Consider the following 16,491-nt stretch of genomic DNA (forward strand, 5'->3'; position numbering starts at 1 on the left):
ATGTGGTACTGAATCCGATACATATCCGATGTTTTAGAAAGCGACTGCTGTTTGAACGGTCATGTCGCAATAAATCCGTCTTTTACGTCACTGACACAAGACAGACGCCAATTATCAGCGCCGGAGAACCGCCCGAGAAGACATCGTGAACGCTTCCTGGCCATCCAGTGTAATGTCAGTGAAACTGTTGGGAAGATACCGTTGGAGAAACGTGAACATTTTATTTGTACTGCATAATCTGCAGATTCTGACAGAAATCTGCAACTATCCTTTGAAGCACCGCTCCTCTAAAACAGCAATAAGGATAATTATTAGGTTATCTACATGTCTATGTAAATAACAAAATAACTTAAAGCAAAAATTGGGAAACGTAAAGTCCGAAGTCTTTATATTAAGGGCCATCAGTCAAACAATATTGTTTGCTCTGGGTCTAAACAGAGCGCGTTGTGTGTGACATCTTCTTTTGCGCATGCGGGCCGCTTTGAGCGTTCACACTAGAGCGCGTTTGCTGTCGCATTTTATTTGTAGTGTGAACAAGCAGACAAAAAAATCGGATTTGATCAAAAAATCGGAATTGAGCATTAAGACCTGCAGTGTGAACGTAGCCAAAGAGAGCCAGGGACAACAACGTCACATTAGAAAGGTATAGTAAACATCCACAACTATTTTCAGTTGCGGATGATAAAGGATTCAGAAAGTTTATTCATGCAGGCCCATATGACAGAGAATGTGCATCTTCTTTTTGTTTTCATATTTTAATTTATATTTAATTGTGTTGTGGTTTGCAGTGTTTTGTGTTGTTTCACTTTAAATTTGTTTAAAAGGAAAAAGCTGAAAATTTAAACAGTTAAAAGTTGAAATGTAAATAGTTGGTTTTTGTATTATATGATTTATTTATTACATTTTATGTGGAGTGAATAAATAAAAGTATATTTACGGTGGCTGCTAGAGACAAAGCACATACAAACTCCAAAACACGTACGAACTCCAGAACACGTAAAAACTCCAAAACATGTAAAAACTCCAAAACACGTAAAAACTCCGAAACACCTACAAACCCCAAAGCACGTACAAACTCCAAAACACGTAAAAACTCCAAAGCACGTACAAACTCCAAAACACGTAAAAACTCCAAAACACGTAAAAACTCCATAGCACGTACAAACTCCGAAGCACGTACAAAACACAACAGAAGTGCTCCAGGATGCTAGGCGCAGTGTTAAGCTTTTGTTACCTCGTGGCTACACAAGCCAGGAAGTACCAACGACCGGATTTGGTGTGTGGTAGTAACAGGTAAATGAACATTTTTCTCGAATTATTTGAATATATATGAGTGCTTGTGTATAAATACACAAACAATACACATATGCTTTCAATTGTGTAATTTAAGTGATCTAGGTAGCTCTGTTTTGGAAGTTCAGTTAACGCTAGAAATGTGTTTTGGAGTTTGTACATGCTTTGGAGTTTGTACGTGCTTTGGAATTTGTACGTGCTTTTTGGAGTTTGTACGTGCTTTGTCTCTAGGGGCCACCGTATATATTTTTATATAAACATATATAAATAAAACCACGTTTTGAGCCGAAAGAGCCGGTTCTCTAAAAAGAGCTGGAAATCCCATCACTACTATATGTAGCATCTACTGAAACAGAGCAGCATGTTACTTTCGGACGCTCTCCTGGAAAAGGCTTTTCCTGCTCCAAGTTTGCATTTTGTCCTCAGAATGAATCAAAGCAGTTGAGTTTACCACTCAGTGTCTGTAACTTAGGAATGGCCTGTTCTAAATAGAATGAGATCTCATTTGTGGGTATTATTACTCAACCTTTACTCACCACCTGAAAAAGATGGTTGTCCATAAAATTGGCACTAATTACTCAACCATTAATCCAATATTTTTTTACAACTCTATACTTCAATTGGCTTTTAGTTGCTTCATCGTGTGTGTGTGTGTGTGTGTGTGTCAGTCCACCAATTCTAACTCAACTGAGCCATTTTTACATAAAGTCACTTTATTCGCTTTTACATATGTCTCTGAATAGAATAAGTAGTTTTATAATACCAAGAAGTCAAAAATAATAACCTATATATTTATAAAACTAAGCAGATTTACTACTCTTGACTTTTTAAAAACAAACAAGGTCTTTGATAATATAGTAGTATTTTCTGCCTTGTTAACCTTTCAACAAATCTAGAGACTCAGGGTGAAGAGGTTACACAGAATAGAGTTTGGATAACTGTATGTGTGGATGTCTGTATGTCGATATTACTGTAAGTCATTGGGTATGCAGCAAGTAAAATGTTTTCCACACATCTGAGCAGTAACAAGAAAACAGATAGTAAGAAGCAAACAGTAGAAAACAATGATTCAGTTCTGCCCTAAAGTGAAATCAGAAGCATTTCTGGTACTCTGAAACCTTTGATTGTGTGCATTTTAGCTACCAATGGGCGAATGAGAGTAGTGGTAAAAACTTCAAATAGTTTCTATTTCATGTTGAGCAAAGACAGAGAGTTTATAAATAAAGTAAGGTATCATTGGGGGCGAGAGAGTCTGTACTTAAATCAGTACAGTCTGGAACATATGTGTTAAGTGCTAGGACCTACAAGATGCTACTATGAAATTGCTAACGGAACAGTAAATAGTTCAGAACAGTAAAGAATGGCTGTATTATTCTAAATTCTATAATCTGTTCTTTAGTGTGTCCTTCCAAAAAAGGACATGTGTAATAAAATGGGGAAAATGGACAAGGAGCAAGTGACATTGAAACCCCAACAACTTTAAAAATTGATATAATAAACAAAGCTTGGCTTTTATATTTACCAACCCATAGTTGATCCCTTCACAATTTTTGGGGGGAAACTGATATCAGTATATCCTGTGGTTAACTGACATCTGAAAAGTCTAAAAGTCTTAAAATGTCTTTAAAGCTAAGAAAACACACCAGTTAAAATTTTAAGTTGCCAAATTTTTCTAGTGTTTTAACTGAAAACAGTGTCTGATGGTAGTAATTTTCATGCCTGAGTTTCTTCCCATCCAATGAGAAAACATTGCTTAAGCCTGTTATCCATAAAACCCAGAGGTGTGGAAAACGAAAAGCACACACAGCTACATATATGATTTGATGTTGACACAAGGTTTAGAGTACATGACGTTGTTGCTATATGAACACATCTTGACACAAAGCTGAATAAGGAGCAGAAACTAAACAAGAAAATATTTAAACATATATCCCCTCGATCCCTGACATCCTATTCTCACAGTAACCCTTTAAATAAATGTCTCATTATTAAGCAAGAACTTTATTTCACAAAAATTCAACAATACTTCCAAATATAGTAAGAGGAATCTGGAATTTGATGTGGATTTTTTTTTAACACAAGTTAAAAATCTATTACAAGATGAATTTTAGTTTCATAGTTTTGACCACTATTTTTGTAACAATTATTGTACTTGTATAACATTTTGCAGAGATGACATTTTGTTTGCACCAGTGAATGATGTGAAAAAGCAAGGGAAAGACAAAATTTAGGTTAAAGTTTGTTGTAGGTCAGGATTAGGCTAGTAGTGGTTATGGTTGAAAGTGACCTATTATGCTAATCTCCAGCTCCATAATTTTTTAAACTATTTTTTTGACAGTATAAAAGATGGATGTAGGTGCTGGGTCTGAAAGGTGAAGCCAGCATGCAAGTGCCTAAACCTGCATTTCTTTTTAATGTCCACCATAGAGCCAAACCTGTGGTTAAAAAAGACGTAGTCTCCTTCGAAAGTCTAAGCCAAAGGCTTTTCTGCTGTAAAGGCTTTTCCGCTCATTTTGGGGTCACACTAAAAATAAATAAAATAAGTAAATTTGGTAAATCTTAGTCATGCTGTGTTTTAGAGAAGAGAATTATTTGGGGTATGCTGAATGATTTATCCTGTCTTCCTTCTTTCTCCCCAACCAGTCGCGGCAGATGGCCCTGCCCCTCCCTGAGCCTGGTTCTGCCGGAGGTTTCTTCCTGTCCCACTGTCACCAAAGTCCTTGCTCATAGGGGGTCATATGATTGTTGGGTTTTTCTCTGTATGTATTATTGTAGGGTCTACCTTACGATATAAACTGCCTTGAGGCAACTTTTGTGATTTGGCGCTGTATAAATAAAATTGAATTGAATTGATATGGGGTTTCAAAATCAGACATGTCTATCTTTTCAAATGTGGTTTCAGAATACTAAGATGGCAATCGCAAAACTCTTTACCTTGACGCTTCAAGATGGGACTTTAGAAACCAAGACCTACATCCATCTTTTATATTTGAAGTTAAATGGTTTGTGTTTCCAGTTTGAGCTGCTTTTTTCACAGTTTCACTACAGATGAACAAGTAGTTGGTGAGTTTTTGCAGACAAGTCAGCAGCTTCCATGAAAACTATGGGTGATGGTTGCCACAAGGTCACTGGCCAGTCTCTAGGGCTAGCAACAATCAGCAACTTCCACAACCGCTCACCAACTGGTCAGGAAAACACGTCTTTTCATATCGACCGGTGATTGCCAGTGGCTTCCAAACGTTCTCTGGGCGTGTGTGAATGGGTCATTAAACCCTTTTAAAGATTGTATTCCTTTAGAGAAATGAGTTTGAATGGCACCTGTGGTGGCCAGAAGTAGAGAAAAAGTGAAAGTTAAAAAAAAAAATTCAGTCTGAACACTGAGCTTTTGAGATATTTCTCCAAAAGTTGATTCTGTTCATCTGGACGTAGCGTTTTGTGGGAGAAACGTTTCATCACTCATCCAAGTGACTTCTTCAGTCTCAGCTGACTGCAGGTTTCCCCAATCTTATAAGCAGTACATTTGCATAATGACTGAAACCAGCCCACTGAAGGAACAATGGGCTGGGAGGTCAGTTCCTTAATCTTAATTATGCAAAGTCTCATGACCATTGATCAACAACCACTGACCAAAACCCACTGATCAATGGCCATGAGTACCATTCAGAGAGAGTTGGGGAATGGCTGCAATCACAGCATTGTAAGATGGCGAAAGCTGTACCCTTAAGCCCCCTCCTCGATTCAGAGATGGTCTTTCCCTTTTCACGTAAATGGCCTCCTTGACTCCGCGCTCTAACCAGCGTTCCTGGGTTAAGATTGGGGAAACCTGCAGTCAGCTGAGACTGAAGAAGTCACTTGGATGAGTGACGAAACGTTTCTCCCACAAAACGCTACGTCCAGATGAACAGAATCAACTTTTGGAGATTTACTTACCTGGATGATTGAGCATGCATCAAGACGTTTTGAGATATTTGTTCATTCACTGACCTCATTATCTAAAACATATATGTATTTAATATATGCATCCACAATTGTAACAAAAGCAAAGGAAAGGCAGAATGGGTACATTTAGAGCAAATCCACAGGAAATTAATGTAACTTACTGCAAGAGTTAAACACATGACTGTGTGTGTGCGTGTGTGTATATATATTTAATACTCATTGTGTAGGAACAAAAGCATGTTTACAATCACATTTTGGGGCCCCTACGAGAGACCATATTTTGTCCCCATCACCTGTGTGTTGATGTGTTGATGTTATGATGATGTATTTTTTTAATCTATATTTGCTTTTTTTACTTTTTTGTAGTGATATGTATTTTTAGTGTTTTATGTGTATTCTTCATTACATGTGTGTATATAATTATAGGTACATATGTTTTTCTATATATTTTGTAGTCAGGGCCTATACATGGTTGGCTCTAATACTGCACACTGTGGTCATGCGTCAGTAGATGTATGTAGTAACAACTAACTAAAACTCAAAAACGAAAGTGGCTTGTCCCATCCTTTGTGACTGCCAATTGTCAAATTAGTTTCTTGTCTTACATCTTGAGAAATTCTGTAGTGAATAGAAATATAATTTCTAACAATTATGGCCAAAACTATCAAATTTATCCACAAAAAATGTTAACCTCCTAACATCCACCAGGTGAACCAAATGAGGAAAAGGTTATAATTAGGTTTAAGCCACATGCTAAACAAGCATAGTTTCATAAACTAGGAAATGTTGCTTTCAAATCAGTTCTTTTACATGCATGTTGGTCTAACAGTTTTAAGATTTTCAATTGGTTACAATACAATATAAAAAGTAGACATGAACCTAATACTAACCGCAAACTTGTCACTGGTAATCTAACAGATGTTGAGAGGTTAAAGTAAACTTTTTGTGCTTCAATTCCAGATCCACAATTACTTTGTAAAAGTAGTTACCATTACCTAAAACTGCGTTTTCACACATTTTAATTTTCAAATGCTCACAGGTGTGACAGCGAAGAGACAGGAATGTATCCTTGACTGTTAGCAGGAACAACTACTCTTGATATACAACTTATTTTATCCATAAGGGCTCTGTCTTTCCAAAGAGGTAGGACTTTATAATTGGCAACCGCAGATTCTCAGTTGTTTTGTTTTCTTCTGTTCCTTTTGGCAATGCAGGGACAAATCTTCGCCCATCTGAACAATGACATTCGTTTTTTTCTGGTGGTCCTCAGTAAATCCATAGCAGCATCAGTAGCAGCAACAGCAGAAAAGGCAGAGAGAGTATTTATGTCTGCTTGTTGTCGCTGTTCACTGCGAAGTTTTGATTGGCCTGATCATTTATGCGACCGGTTATGTATCGATCCTCTTGCCCCTTCTGCTCTCTCTGGGGTGCATGTTGTCACAGCAGCATCTCATCAAGAGGCATGTCATGGTCAGGAAGCATCGAAGCTGAAAGACAGGAAAGAAACAAAAAACGTGCTGTCATTTGTGTGTGTGTGTGTGTGTGTGTGTGTGTGTAGCTTCTGGGTTCAGAATGCAGAAATCTGTCAACTCCAGGTAAAGATGAAGGTTGATTTATTCATCCATTAGGAACTTCTTCAACATTAAATATTAACCAAGTCCCATCACTCAGTTGATGCATTAAAGCAGGGGTTACACAAGGGTGACCTCTCACACACACACATTTTGCCTTTTCCAACACTATCCGTTGCCCAAGATGGCTTCTTATGTCAGCACTTCAACTACCAAAGGTGTTACCTGTCATGGCTGTGTGCAGGCAGGCAGAGAGGAAGGACCCAAAACGCAGGACTCACGGAAGCGAAAGTAACTCAGAATGAACTGCTTTATTGCAGGCTGCTTACCAAACAGAAGACTAACTAAACTGGAAAATATAAACTAATCAGGCAGGCAAAAACAGGTAACAGGACGCACAGCAGAAACTGAGGGTGAGTAGACGTTGACGACGCGACACCGAGTAGGGGAAGACACAGACACTAAATACAAGAGGTGAACGGAGCGAAGAGGAAACAGCTGGGAGACACGGCTGACGCTGATTACACTGACGAGACAGGGAGAGCACAAAGCTGAACGCACTGACATAGGACACAGACCTACAGAATAAAACAGGAAGCACACGACAGACAGAGACACAGACGCAGACTCATAAGCAGGCATAAGGACATCATGGACAGACAGAGAAGACTAAGCACAGGCAACCTAAACTAAACATGAGGGCAGGATAACGAAACCCAAACCAGAAATAATCATCATCATCCCCAGATAGCTTAAAGAAACAGAATACAATCACAATCAAAACAGCATCACCCGAGAATAAGAACTAATCCATAATGCAGAGATAAACCAAAACCTAAGGAACTCAAAATGCTGGGTCGAACCGACCCAGGACCGTAACAGTACCCCCCCCTCAAGGGCTGGCTCCAGACAGCCCAACACGACAACAACAGAAGAAACGTCACAAAACAGAAAACAACCCAACCAGGGCGGGCGGTGGGGGTCCCGGAAGGAGGGACAGAGTCCAAAAACAAACCAAAAACCCAGGTGGTCAAAAGGCACAGACCTAACAAACAGTTCAGGGGGCCGACCCGGAGGCCGACCGCACAGGAGGCTAAACCAGTTCAGTTCCGGAGGCCGACCGTGTGAAAGGCAGCGGCAGCGGGGCAGGTCCGGAGGCCGGCCATGCAGTAGCCAGTGGCGCAGACACAGTTCTGGGGGCCGACCGTGCTGGCGGCAACGGCGGCGAGGCAAACGAAGGCAGTCTGGAGGCCGGCCACGCGGAAAGCAGTGGCGGCGACGCCCAACCATCGGCCCGGAAGGGGACCGTCCACGACGGCAAGGACGTCCAGTCATAGGCCTGGAAAGCGGCCGGACAGGAGAAGCTGAAGCCGAAGCAGAGGCTGGACCAGGCGAGGACGAAGCCGTAGCCGAAGCCGAAGCAGGTGCTGGTGCTGGCGACGCTGGAGCTGGCGACGAGGAGGCTGCTGCTGCAGGCGACGCTGGAGCTGATGCTGAATCTGGGCCAGGCGAAGCTGGAGGCTCGGAGCCTGGACCAGACGAGAATGGCGCTGCAGGCGACGGCGTGGAAGCCGGAGACGGTGGCGCTGCAGGCGACGGCGTGGAAGCCGGAGACGGTGGCGCTGCAGGCGACGGCGTGGAAGCCGGAGACGGTGGCGCTGCAGGCGACGGCGTGGAAGCCGGAGACGGTGGCGCTGCAGATGAGGATGAGGCCGCAGCTGGACCAGGCGATGGCGACGCAGACTCGGAGGCTGGACCAGGCGATGGCGACGCAGACTCGGAGGCTGGACCAGGCGATGGCGACGCAGACTCGGAGGCTGGACCAGGCGATGGCGACGCAGACTCGGAGGCTGGACCAGGCGACGGCGTGGGTGAAGCTGGAGCTGGACCAGACGACGGCGTGGGTGATGCAGGTGATGAGGAGGCTGCAGCTGGCGAGGGTGGAGACTCTGAGGCTGCAGCTGGTGGCGGCGTGGAAGCCGGAGACGGAGGCGCTGCAGCAGGTGACGCCGATGTGGCTGCTGCCGCCGGCGGCGCTGAAGCAGATGAGGAGGCTGCTGCAGGTGGCGTGGATGAGGCTGGGGCTGGACCAGGCGTGGATGACGCTGATGCAGGGGCTGGGCCAGACGAAGCCGATGAAGCAGAAGCAGAGGCTGGGCCAGACGACGCCGATGATGCTGATGAGGAGGCCGCTGCAGGTGGCGTGGATGAGGCTGGGGCTGGACCAGGCGTGGATGACGCTGATGCAGGGGCTGGGCCAGACGAAGCCGATGAAGCAGAAGCAGAGGCTGGGCCAGACGACGCCGATGATGCTGATGAGGAGGCCGCTGCAGGCGGCGTGAATGAGGCAGGTGGCTGGACGGGCTCCTCGGGCCCCCCAGCTGACGAGGCAGGTGGCTGGACGGGCTCCTCGGGCCCCCCAGCTGACGAGGCAGGTGGCTGGACGGGCTCCTCGGGCCCCCCAGCTGACGAGGCAGGTGGCTGGACGGGCTCCTCGGGCCCCCCAGCTGACGAGGCAGGTGGCTGGACGGGCTCCTCGGGCCCCCCAGCTGACGAGGCAGGTGGCTGGACGGGCTCCTCGGGCCCCCCAGCTGACGAGGCAAGTGGCTGGACGGGCTCCTCGGGCCCCCCAGCTGACGAGGCAGGTGGCTGGACGGGCTCCTCGGGCCCCCCAGCTGACGAGGCAGGTGGCTGGACGGGCTCCTCGGGCCCCCCAGCTGACGAGGCAGGTGGCTGGACGGGCTCCTCGGGCCCCCCAGCTGACGAGGCAAGTGGCTGGACGGGCTCCTCGGGCCCCCCAGCGGAGACAGGAGGCTGGACGGGCTCCTCGGGCCCCCCAGCGGAGACAGGAGGCTGGACGGGCTCCTCGGGCCCTCCAGCGGAGACAGGAGGCTGGACGGGCTCCTCGGGCCCTCCAGCGGAGACAGGAGGCTGGACGGGCTCCTCGGGCCCTCCAGCGGAGACAGTCACAAAACCAGCGGGCACAGGGGCCCCTGGCAGGAACAAAACAGAACCAGCAGGCACACGGGCCTCTGGCAGGGACAGAACGGAACCAGCAGGCGCGGGGACCTCTGGCAGGCACAGAACAGAACCAGCAGGCACACGGGCCTCTGGCAGGGACAGAACAGAACCAGCAGGCACACGGGCCTCTGGCAGGGACAGAACAGAACCAGCAGGCACACGGGCCTCTGGCAGGGACGGAACAGAACCAGCAGGCACACGGGCCTCTGGCAGGGACGGAACAGAACCAGCAGGCACACGGGCCTCTGGCAGGGACGGAACAGAACCAGCAGGCACACGGGCCTCTGGCAAACACACAGCAGACTGCAGCTGCACGGAGCATTGATTCCGCTCAGGTAGTGACTGCCGCTTGCAGTCCTCAGCTGGCTTCTTTATGTCCAGGGGGCCAGAGTTAACTGAACGCTGATATTTAACCTCTGGGGAGGCCCTGGAAAGAGTAAAAGTCTCTGATTTAGCCAGGTCTTGAGGAGCAGCAAAAGTCGGTGTGGGGCTATCCTCCTCCTGCAACTGAGTGGGTGGAGATGGTGGCTGAGGAGCGGGCAGTGCTAATGGCTGAGGTGCTGGCAATACAAGAGAGTGCACTGAACTCGACTGAACAGACTGGAGAACAGGACGAGACTGAACTGACTGAAGAACAGGTTGTAGTGGTGGTTGTGGTAAAGGTGGAACTGGTGATTGAGAGAATGACTGAGCTACAGGGGACTGGGCTGCTACAGGCTGAAGTATCGGATGAGGAGAGGATGAAACTAGCGGTGGAGAAGATGGTTGAACAACAGGTAATGAGGACACTGGAGACTGACCGGATGATAAGGCTAGTGACTCTTCTGCTAACCGAGCTACTGACTGGGTTATGGATTGTAATAAGGCTTGTAGTGAGTCTAGCTGTGGTTGTGACTGTGCTATGGGTAATGAGGCTGAATGTGGTGGAGGTGGCGACTGAGTTTCGGGCCGGGCGGCTAACTGAGTTTCGGGCCGGGCGGCTAACTGAGTTTCGGGCCGGGCGGCTAACTGAGTTTCGGGCCGGGCGGCTAACTGAGTTTCGGGCCGGGCGGCTAACTGAGTTTCGGGCCGGGCGGCTAACTGAGTTTCGGGCCGGGCGGCTAACTGAACAGCCATAGCCCCAGGATAAATACCTCCAGTCTTAACTCCTGGGTCCGAAGGAGCTTTAGGCGCACAGTCTTTTGACTCAACAGGAAAACGATCACTCTCAAAACGAATACTTTCATTTTCCCCAACAGGAGAAACACGAGTCCCAGAGTTCATGAAGCCGACGTTAGCGGCCTTGGGGGAAACAGTGTGTTTATCCCTTGACACAGAAGGCGAATGTAGCGAGACTTTGTCACTCACCCTAGGCGGTTGTTCGAAAAGAGTCCCAGGCTCCTGCTGGAGCGGTGAGTGCTGGCGGCGCGTTCGCCGCTTACTCGTAGAAGAGGGAGCAGCGCTGGCAGAATGCGACGAGGGATGACTCGGCTGAGGCTGCTCCTGCTGTGATGTGGAAACGCTGGGTGAGTCGGGTGGCACAATAATAATCCCTAACATCTTATAGAATGCCTGAGCCGGCGTAAGCTGGTTGCTTGCGGGCTCGTAGTAATCCTCCCGGGACCGGCTAGAGCGTTTTCTGCGAGACCGGGGCGTCCGAGGGGAGGAAGCAGATGAGCGGGCCGAAGTGTAGGCTGCTAGCGAGGAAAGGCAGCACGGAGGCCCTCCAAGCGCTAGCCGGGTCCCGTCAAAACGGGAGCTGCGCTTCCACCGTGAGTCCGCTGGGTCCGTGTACTGGTCGCGTCGTTCTGTCATGGCTGTGTGCAGGCAGGCAGAGAGGAAGGACCCAAAACGCAGGACTCACGGAAGCGAAAGTAACTCAGAATGAACTGCTTTATTGCAGGCTGCTTACCAAACAGAAGACTAACTAAACTGGAAAATATAAACTAATCAGGCAGGCAAAAACAGGTAACAGGACGCACAGCAGAAACTGAGGGTGAGTAGACGTTGACGACGCGACACCGAGTAGGGGAAGACACAGACACTAAATACAAGAGGTGAACGGAGCGAAGAGGAAACAGCTGGGAGACACGGCTGACGCTGATTACACTGACGAGACAGGGAGAGCACAAAGCTGAACGCACTGACATAGGACACAGACCTACAGAATAAAACAGGAAGCACACGACAGACAGAGACACAGACGCAGACTCATAAGCAGGCATAAGGACATCATGGACAGACAGAGAAGACTAAGCACAGGCAACCTAAACTAAACATGAGGGCAGGATAACGAAACCCAAACCAGAAATAATCATCATCATCCCCAGATAGCTTAAAGAAACAGAATACAATCACAATCAAAACAGCATCACCCGAGAATAAGAACTAATCCATAATGCAGAGATAAACCAAAACCTAAGGAACTCAAAATGCTGGGTCGAACCGACCCAGGACCGTAACATTACCTACTCCATGTTTTTCCAGATTTTCATAACCTGAAGATGATTTACATTCTCTGTTCTCTCTGAATTTATTGGGTTTTCACACATTACCGACTGAATAAATTAAAAGGGGTTGCCAAATTTGATCATTTCTGGACTCGATTACAATACTGGACTTTTTTTTCCGTTATGTACCCTTGTAGATAATAATTTACAAATCCAGTATTTCAACTGAACTTCAGACTAATTCTGTCTTAATAACAATGCTTATTAACAATGCTTTCCTGTCAAATCGTCTTGCTTGTTCTCACTCTTGTTATATTTGGTGTAACACTTGCATATCATTTCACTTAAGTAAAATAATATCTTCTTATCAAATATAAATATTATCCTGGTATGTGTAAGTCATCATTTGTGATGACCTATTTCTACCCTTATTCCAACCCTAGGCTATTAGAATTATATCAGTAGTTTTATTTATTTATTTTTAATTTTTATCTATTTAAGAATTATTTATCCAAGCACAATCAAAGGACAAGAAAATCAGTCATTCACTCAGCCTGAGAGCAGGGGAAGGTGGAGTTAATTTGACTGTAAATGAGAGCTGCCTCCATCAACTCGTAAACTGAGCTAAACCTTTTTTTTTTTAATCGTTTGAGTTTATCATTTGTTAGTTAATTACTAAACACCTGTTTAGTAATTAACAGATTATATTTTGTTGTTCAGATTATATTTTATGTTACATTTTAAATGACAAAGTAAGGGAAGCAATGTTTACGTCAAGTCTGGTGTTGCCTTGCAAATGATCTGATAAATGATTATCAGAAATTGAACACTGGTATTGGCACTGTAGTATTGGGAGATCTGTGTTGATCTGTGTTCCAACACACTGGAACTGGAAAACATCAGACTGGTACATAGTTACTCACAAACCTGTTCATTTGATATAATGACAGTTAAGATAACTGAAATAAATAAATAAAGATCACAAAACTTTTTCCGCATTAAGGTCACTTGTGATAAAGTCTTAACACTCAAAAGTATTTTGCACACCGGACTTTTATGTTAAAAACAGCTCCACCACATAGTGATTTAACCATATCTTCTAAATATGAAATAATATAAAATAATATAAAAAGCTCAGATATAATATATAAAAGATAAGAATTCCAGGGACTCACCTGTCCCACAGTTTAACACTCCTACATGAGTTGGTGCAGCAGCCAGCAGATATCAGAGCTGTAAAAATAAACCAGCAGAAATCATCAGAAACTGGATACTCTTAGTTAAGATTAGTAATTGTTGTACACACATGCACACACAGTGAAAAAATGTATCTCCTCACACTGAATTGCCTCAATGATGAGTGTTTTCCCATGATGTCAATCCTCCTTCATTCTCAGGTAAGAGTCATGCTATGCTTCCACAGTCAGCAATAAATTACTCAGTGATATAATGACTGCAAAAACTGGTTCTCATCCCTGTCTTGAGTTGTGACTAATTGTGTTTCTGTTACTCAAATACAAGCCAGTCAGTCAGGAACAGAGCCAGCCATGCCAAATATTGTCACTGTCTACCACACACATAATTACACTGAGGAGGAGGAAAAAGGAAAAACTATTAACCTGTCATCCAGGGAAGGGCGGATTTTGTTTTGAAGTTAGTTTGCTGTGTTTTAATGTGGAGTGTTTTTATTTTTATTTTTTGTATTGCATGTTTTGCTTATATCTTGTGGAGTGTTTTTATTTGTATTGCATGTTTTGGTTACATCTGTCAATTTGTCCTGGAGAGACTCCGCCTTTTCCCGTTTTATTAATTGGACACACCTGAGAGGTGACAGCGGGCGGTGATTTAGAGAGAGTGCTCAGAGATGCAGGGGGTGCTGGTGAAGGTTGCCGTGCAGGACGTGGGAGAGCATACGACGCCAGCTTGCAGAGAAGCGGAGGGAGCTGTTCTGCTGCTGGAATAACAACAAGACCAGATCACGCTACGGTGGGGAATCAGTGGCAGCGGGACAGCGCCCTACCTCCCACGGCGAGACGGTCTGGTGCCGATTGGCGTGCTACACGAAAGCGGCGGGCAGAGTTAAGAGCTCTGCCCATCCGGGGTAAGTCTCGCGACTTATCCCACTCTAATAAAATGTAGCCGCTATAAGAGTAGTGACTGTCGCTGCCCCTGTCTTCCAGCATGCCGGAGCGGAAACACTGCTAGGACGACGAGGACGCCGCCGGGTTTCCCTTTCTGCTCCGATCGGCTGGATTTTTAACTTTTAGTGACTTTTATACCGTGGCGGACGCCACTGGACTTTTAATCTTTGTGTTTTATTGATTTTTATCGTGTTTTTCCCTGGCCAGGGTTGTTTTAATTCATTTTACATTTTTAACTGTTTAAATATAATAAATTATATTTTAGTCATACAGTTTTTATTCAGTCTATTCCCTTGGCTGCTCACTGCTCCGTCCGTTTTTGGGGAGGGTTTCCCTCCCCAAACACACCTGTGTTAAATCACAATCACATTCCTCTGTTACATAATTGGCATTGTCGACATAGGATACGGAGTTAAGAGCAGTTGGGGTAGTCAGGGGAATAGCAAATATGATGATGCCTGTATATCCCAGAGCCCCGTGGCTGCCGAAATTTAAAGGGCCTGATCAGGATGTGCAATATCAGGATTGGAAGGAGCAGATGCAGGGGCTATTGGGATCGCAGGATTTGCCTGAAGTGAGGAAAGTTGCTATTGTGTTGGGAGCGCTAGCAGGTGAGGCTAAACGGCAGGTCAGTGTTCTCGAAACCAGTGACAGAGACCAAGTACAAAAAATCTTTTCTTTTCTAGATTCTTTATATGATGATCGTGTCCCTACCCCAGTTTTAAGGTCACAGTTTTTCAGTTGCACTCAGAAACCAAGTGAAACTATATCCTCGTTTATTTTGCGGTTGAGGGAATTATACTGTAGGTTGCGAAAGCATGATCCAGATAATGTCCCCTCTGATGCAGCCCTGCGAGATTAATTGTTGCTAGGATTGCGGGAGGGCCCTGTAAGTCAGGCATTGAAGGTCTATGTGCGGCGTAACCCAAATCAAGATTTTGCTGCCATACGCCAGGAGGCACTGCTGCTAGACTCAGAACATGTACAGCCCCAGTCTGAGGTAACCTGCCTGTCTGTAACTAAGTCTCATGCTCCTCTTAAGGTTGAACAGAAAGAAGATTGGAGACAGGTGTTAAAGCAGGAGATACTGGGGGATGTCAAGTCACAAATGAAGGGATTGGCACAAGAGCTAGTAAGAGAAATTAGAGGCCTCACTCAGCCGGCTGTAGCTACTCCACCGCCTGCACCTCAGTTTAGGAGAGGACCGCGACGACCAAATGTTAGCTGGGATGCCCAAGGTCGGCCCATCTGTCGGAGGTGTAAATAAGCAGGACATATAGCTAGGTTTTGCCAGACCTCCATGTCTTCTCACCAAAGTTTAAACTAGATAACCCTGCTGCTGAGGTCCGAGGGGCGGGGGCTTTTGGTTCACCTAAGGAATTAAGGGCCACAGAAACATTCATTGGGCAGTGTCCAACAGTAAAAATAGTGATCGAGGGGGTGGAGCTTCAAGGCCTGTTAGATACAGGGTCACAAGTGACTTTGATACAGGAGAGTTTGTTTAATGAGCATTTTTCCAGGCTAAGCTTGAGAAAACTCCAACCGCCTTTAAGCTGAGAGCCGCCAATGGTCTGGAAATTCCCTATACCACCTATGCTGTCCTGGACATGGAAATAGAAGGTGTTAAGGTTCCTGGACGCGGGGTTGTGGTGGTAAAAGATGATGCACCCACTGATTGTTGGTATGAATGTTGTCACTGTCTGTTGGAATGTACTCAAGTGGCCGGAAAAGACTGCTCCTGTCCCACAGCAATTAACGAATCAACAGGCCTGGAGGACTGCCTTCGCAACATGCAGACGGATAGAAGCGAATACAGTGGAGGACAGAATGGTGGGGTATGTACGGCTAGCTGGCCGATGCAAAATTAAAGTTCCCCCAAGGAGTGAAATCATGGTGTGGGGCCGGGCTCAGACGGGTCCGCAAGGAACAGATTATTGTGCCCTGGTGGAGGCACTGCCTGAAGCACCTGATGTGGGGGTGGCGAGAACGCTCGTCATGGTAAAGGCCGGGAGAGTGCCAGTGAGGATTTGTAACCCACACCCCTATCCTCTTTTTATAGGTCGCTACCAGAAATTGGGAAAGCTATCCTGCATAGAT

At 45.8% G+C, this 16,491-nt stretch overlaps 1 protein-coding gene across 2 annotated transcripts in view; it reads right to left on the reverse strand.

The window, feature by feature from the left end:
* Positions 1 to 4,773: 4,773 nt before the first annotated feature.
* The window catches only part of ccdc85a (coiled-coil domain containing 85A), a 42,080-nt gene continuing 30,362 nt past the window's right edge, over positions 4,774 to 16,491 (reverse strand). For both annotated transcript variants that reach the window (XR_010095441.1, XM_063491986.1), the window contains exons 3-4: positions 13,429 to 13,486; positions 4,774 to 6,719 (exon numbers count right to left, since the gene is read on the reverse strand). Coding sequence is in view for 1 of the 2 variants with exons in the window: in XM_063491986.1 (XP_063348056.1) it covers positions 6,704 to 6,719; positions 13,429 to 13,486 (74 nt within the window). In the remaining variant the exon portion in view is untranslated. The remainder of the gene's footprint in view (positions 6,720 to 13,428; positions 13,487 to 16,491) is intronic.

The sequence above is a fragment of the Pelmatolapia mariae genome, linkage group LG13, assembly GCF_036321145.2.
Source record: "Pelmatolapia mariae isolate MD_Pm_ZW linkage group LG13, Pm_UMD_F_2, whole genome shotgun sequence".
Lineage (NCBI taxonomy): Eukaryota > Metazoa > Chordata > Actinopteri > Cichliformes > Cichlidae > Pelmatolapia > Pelmatolapia mariae.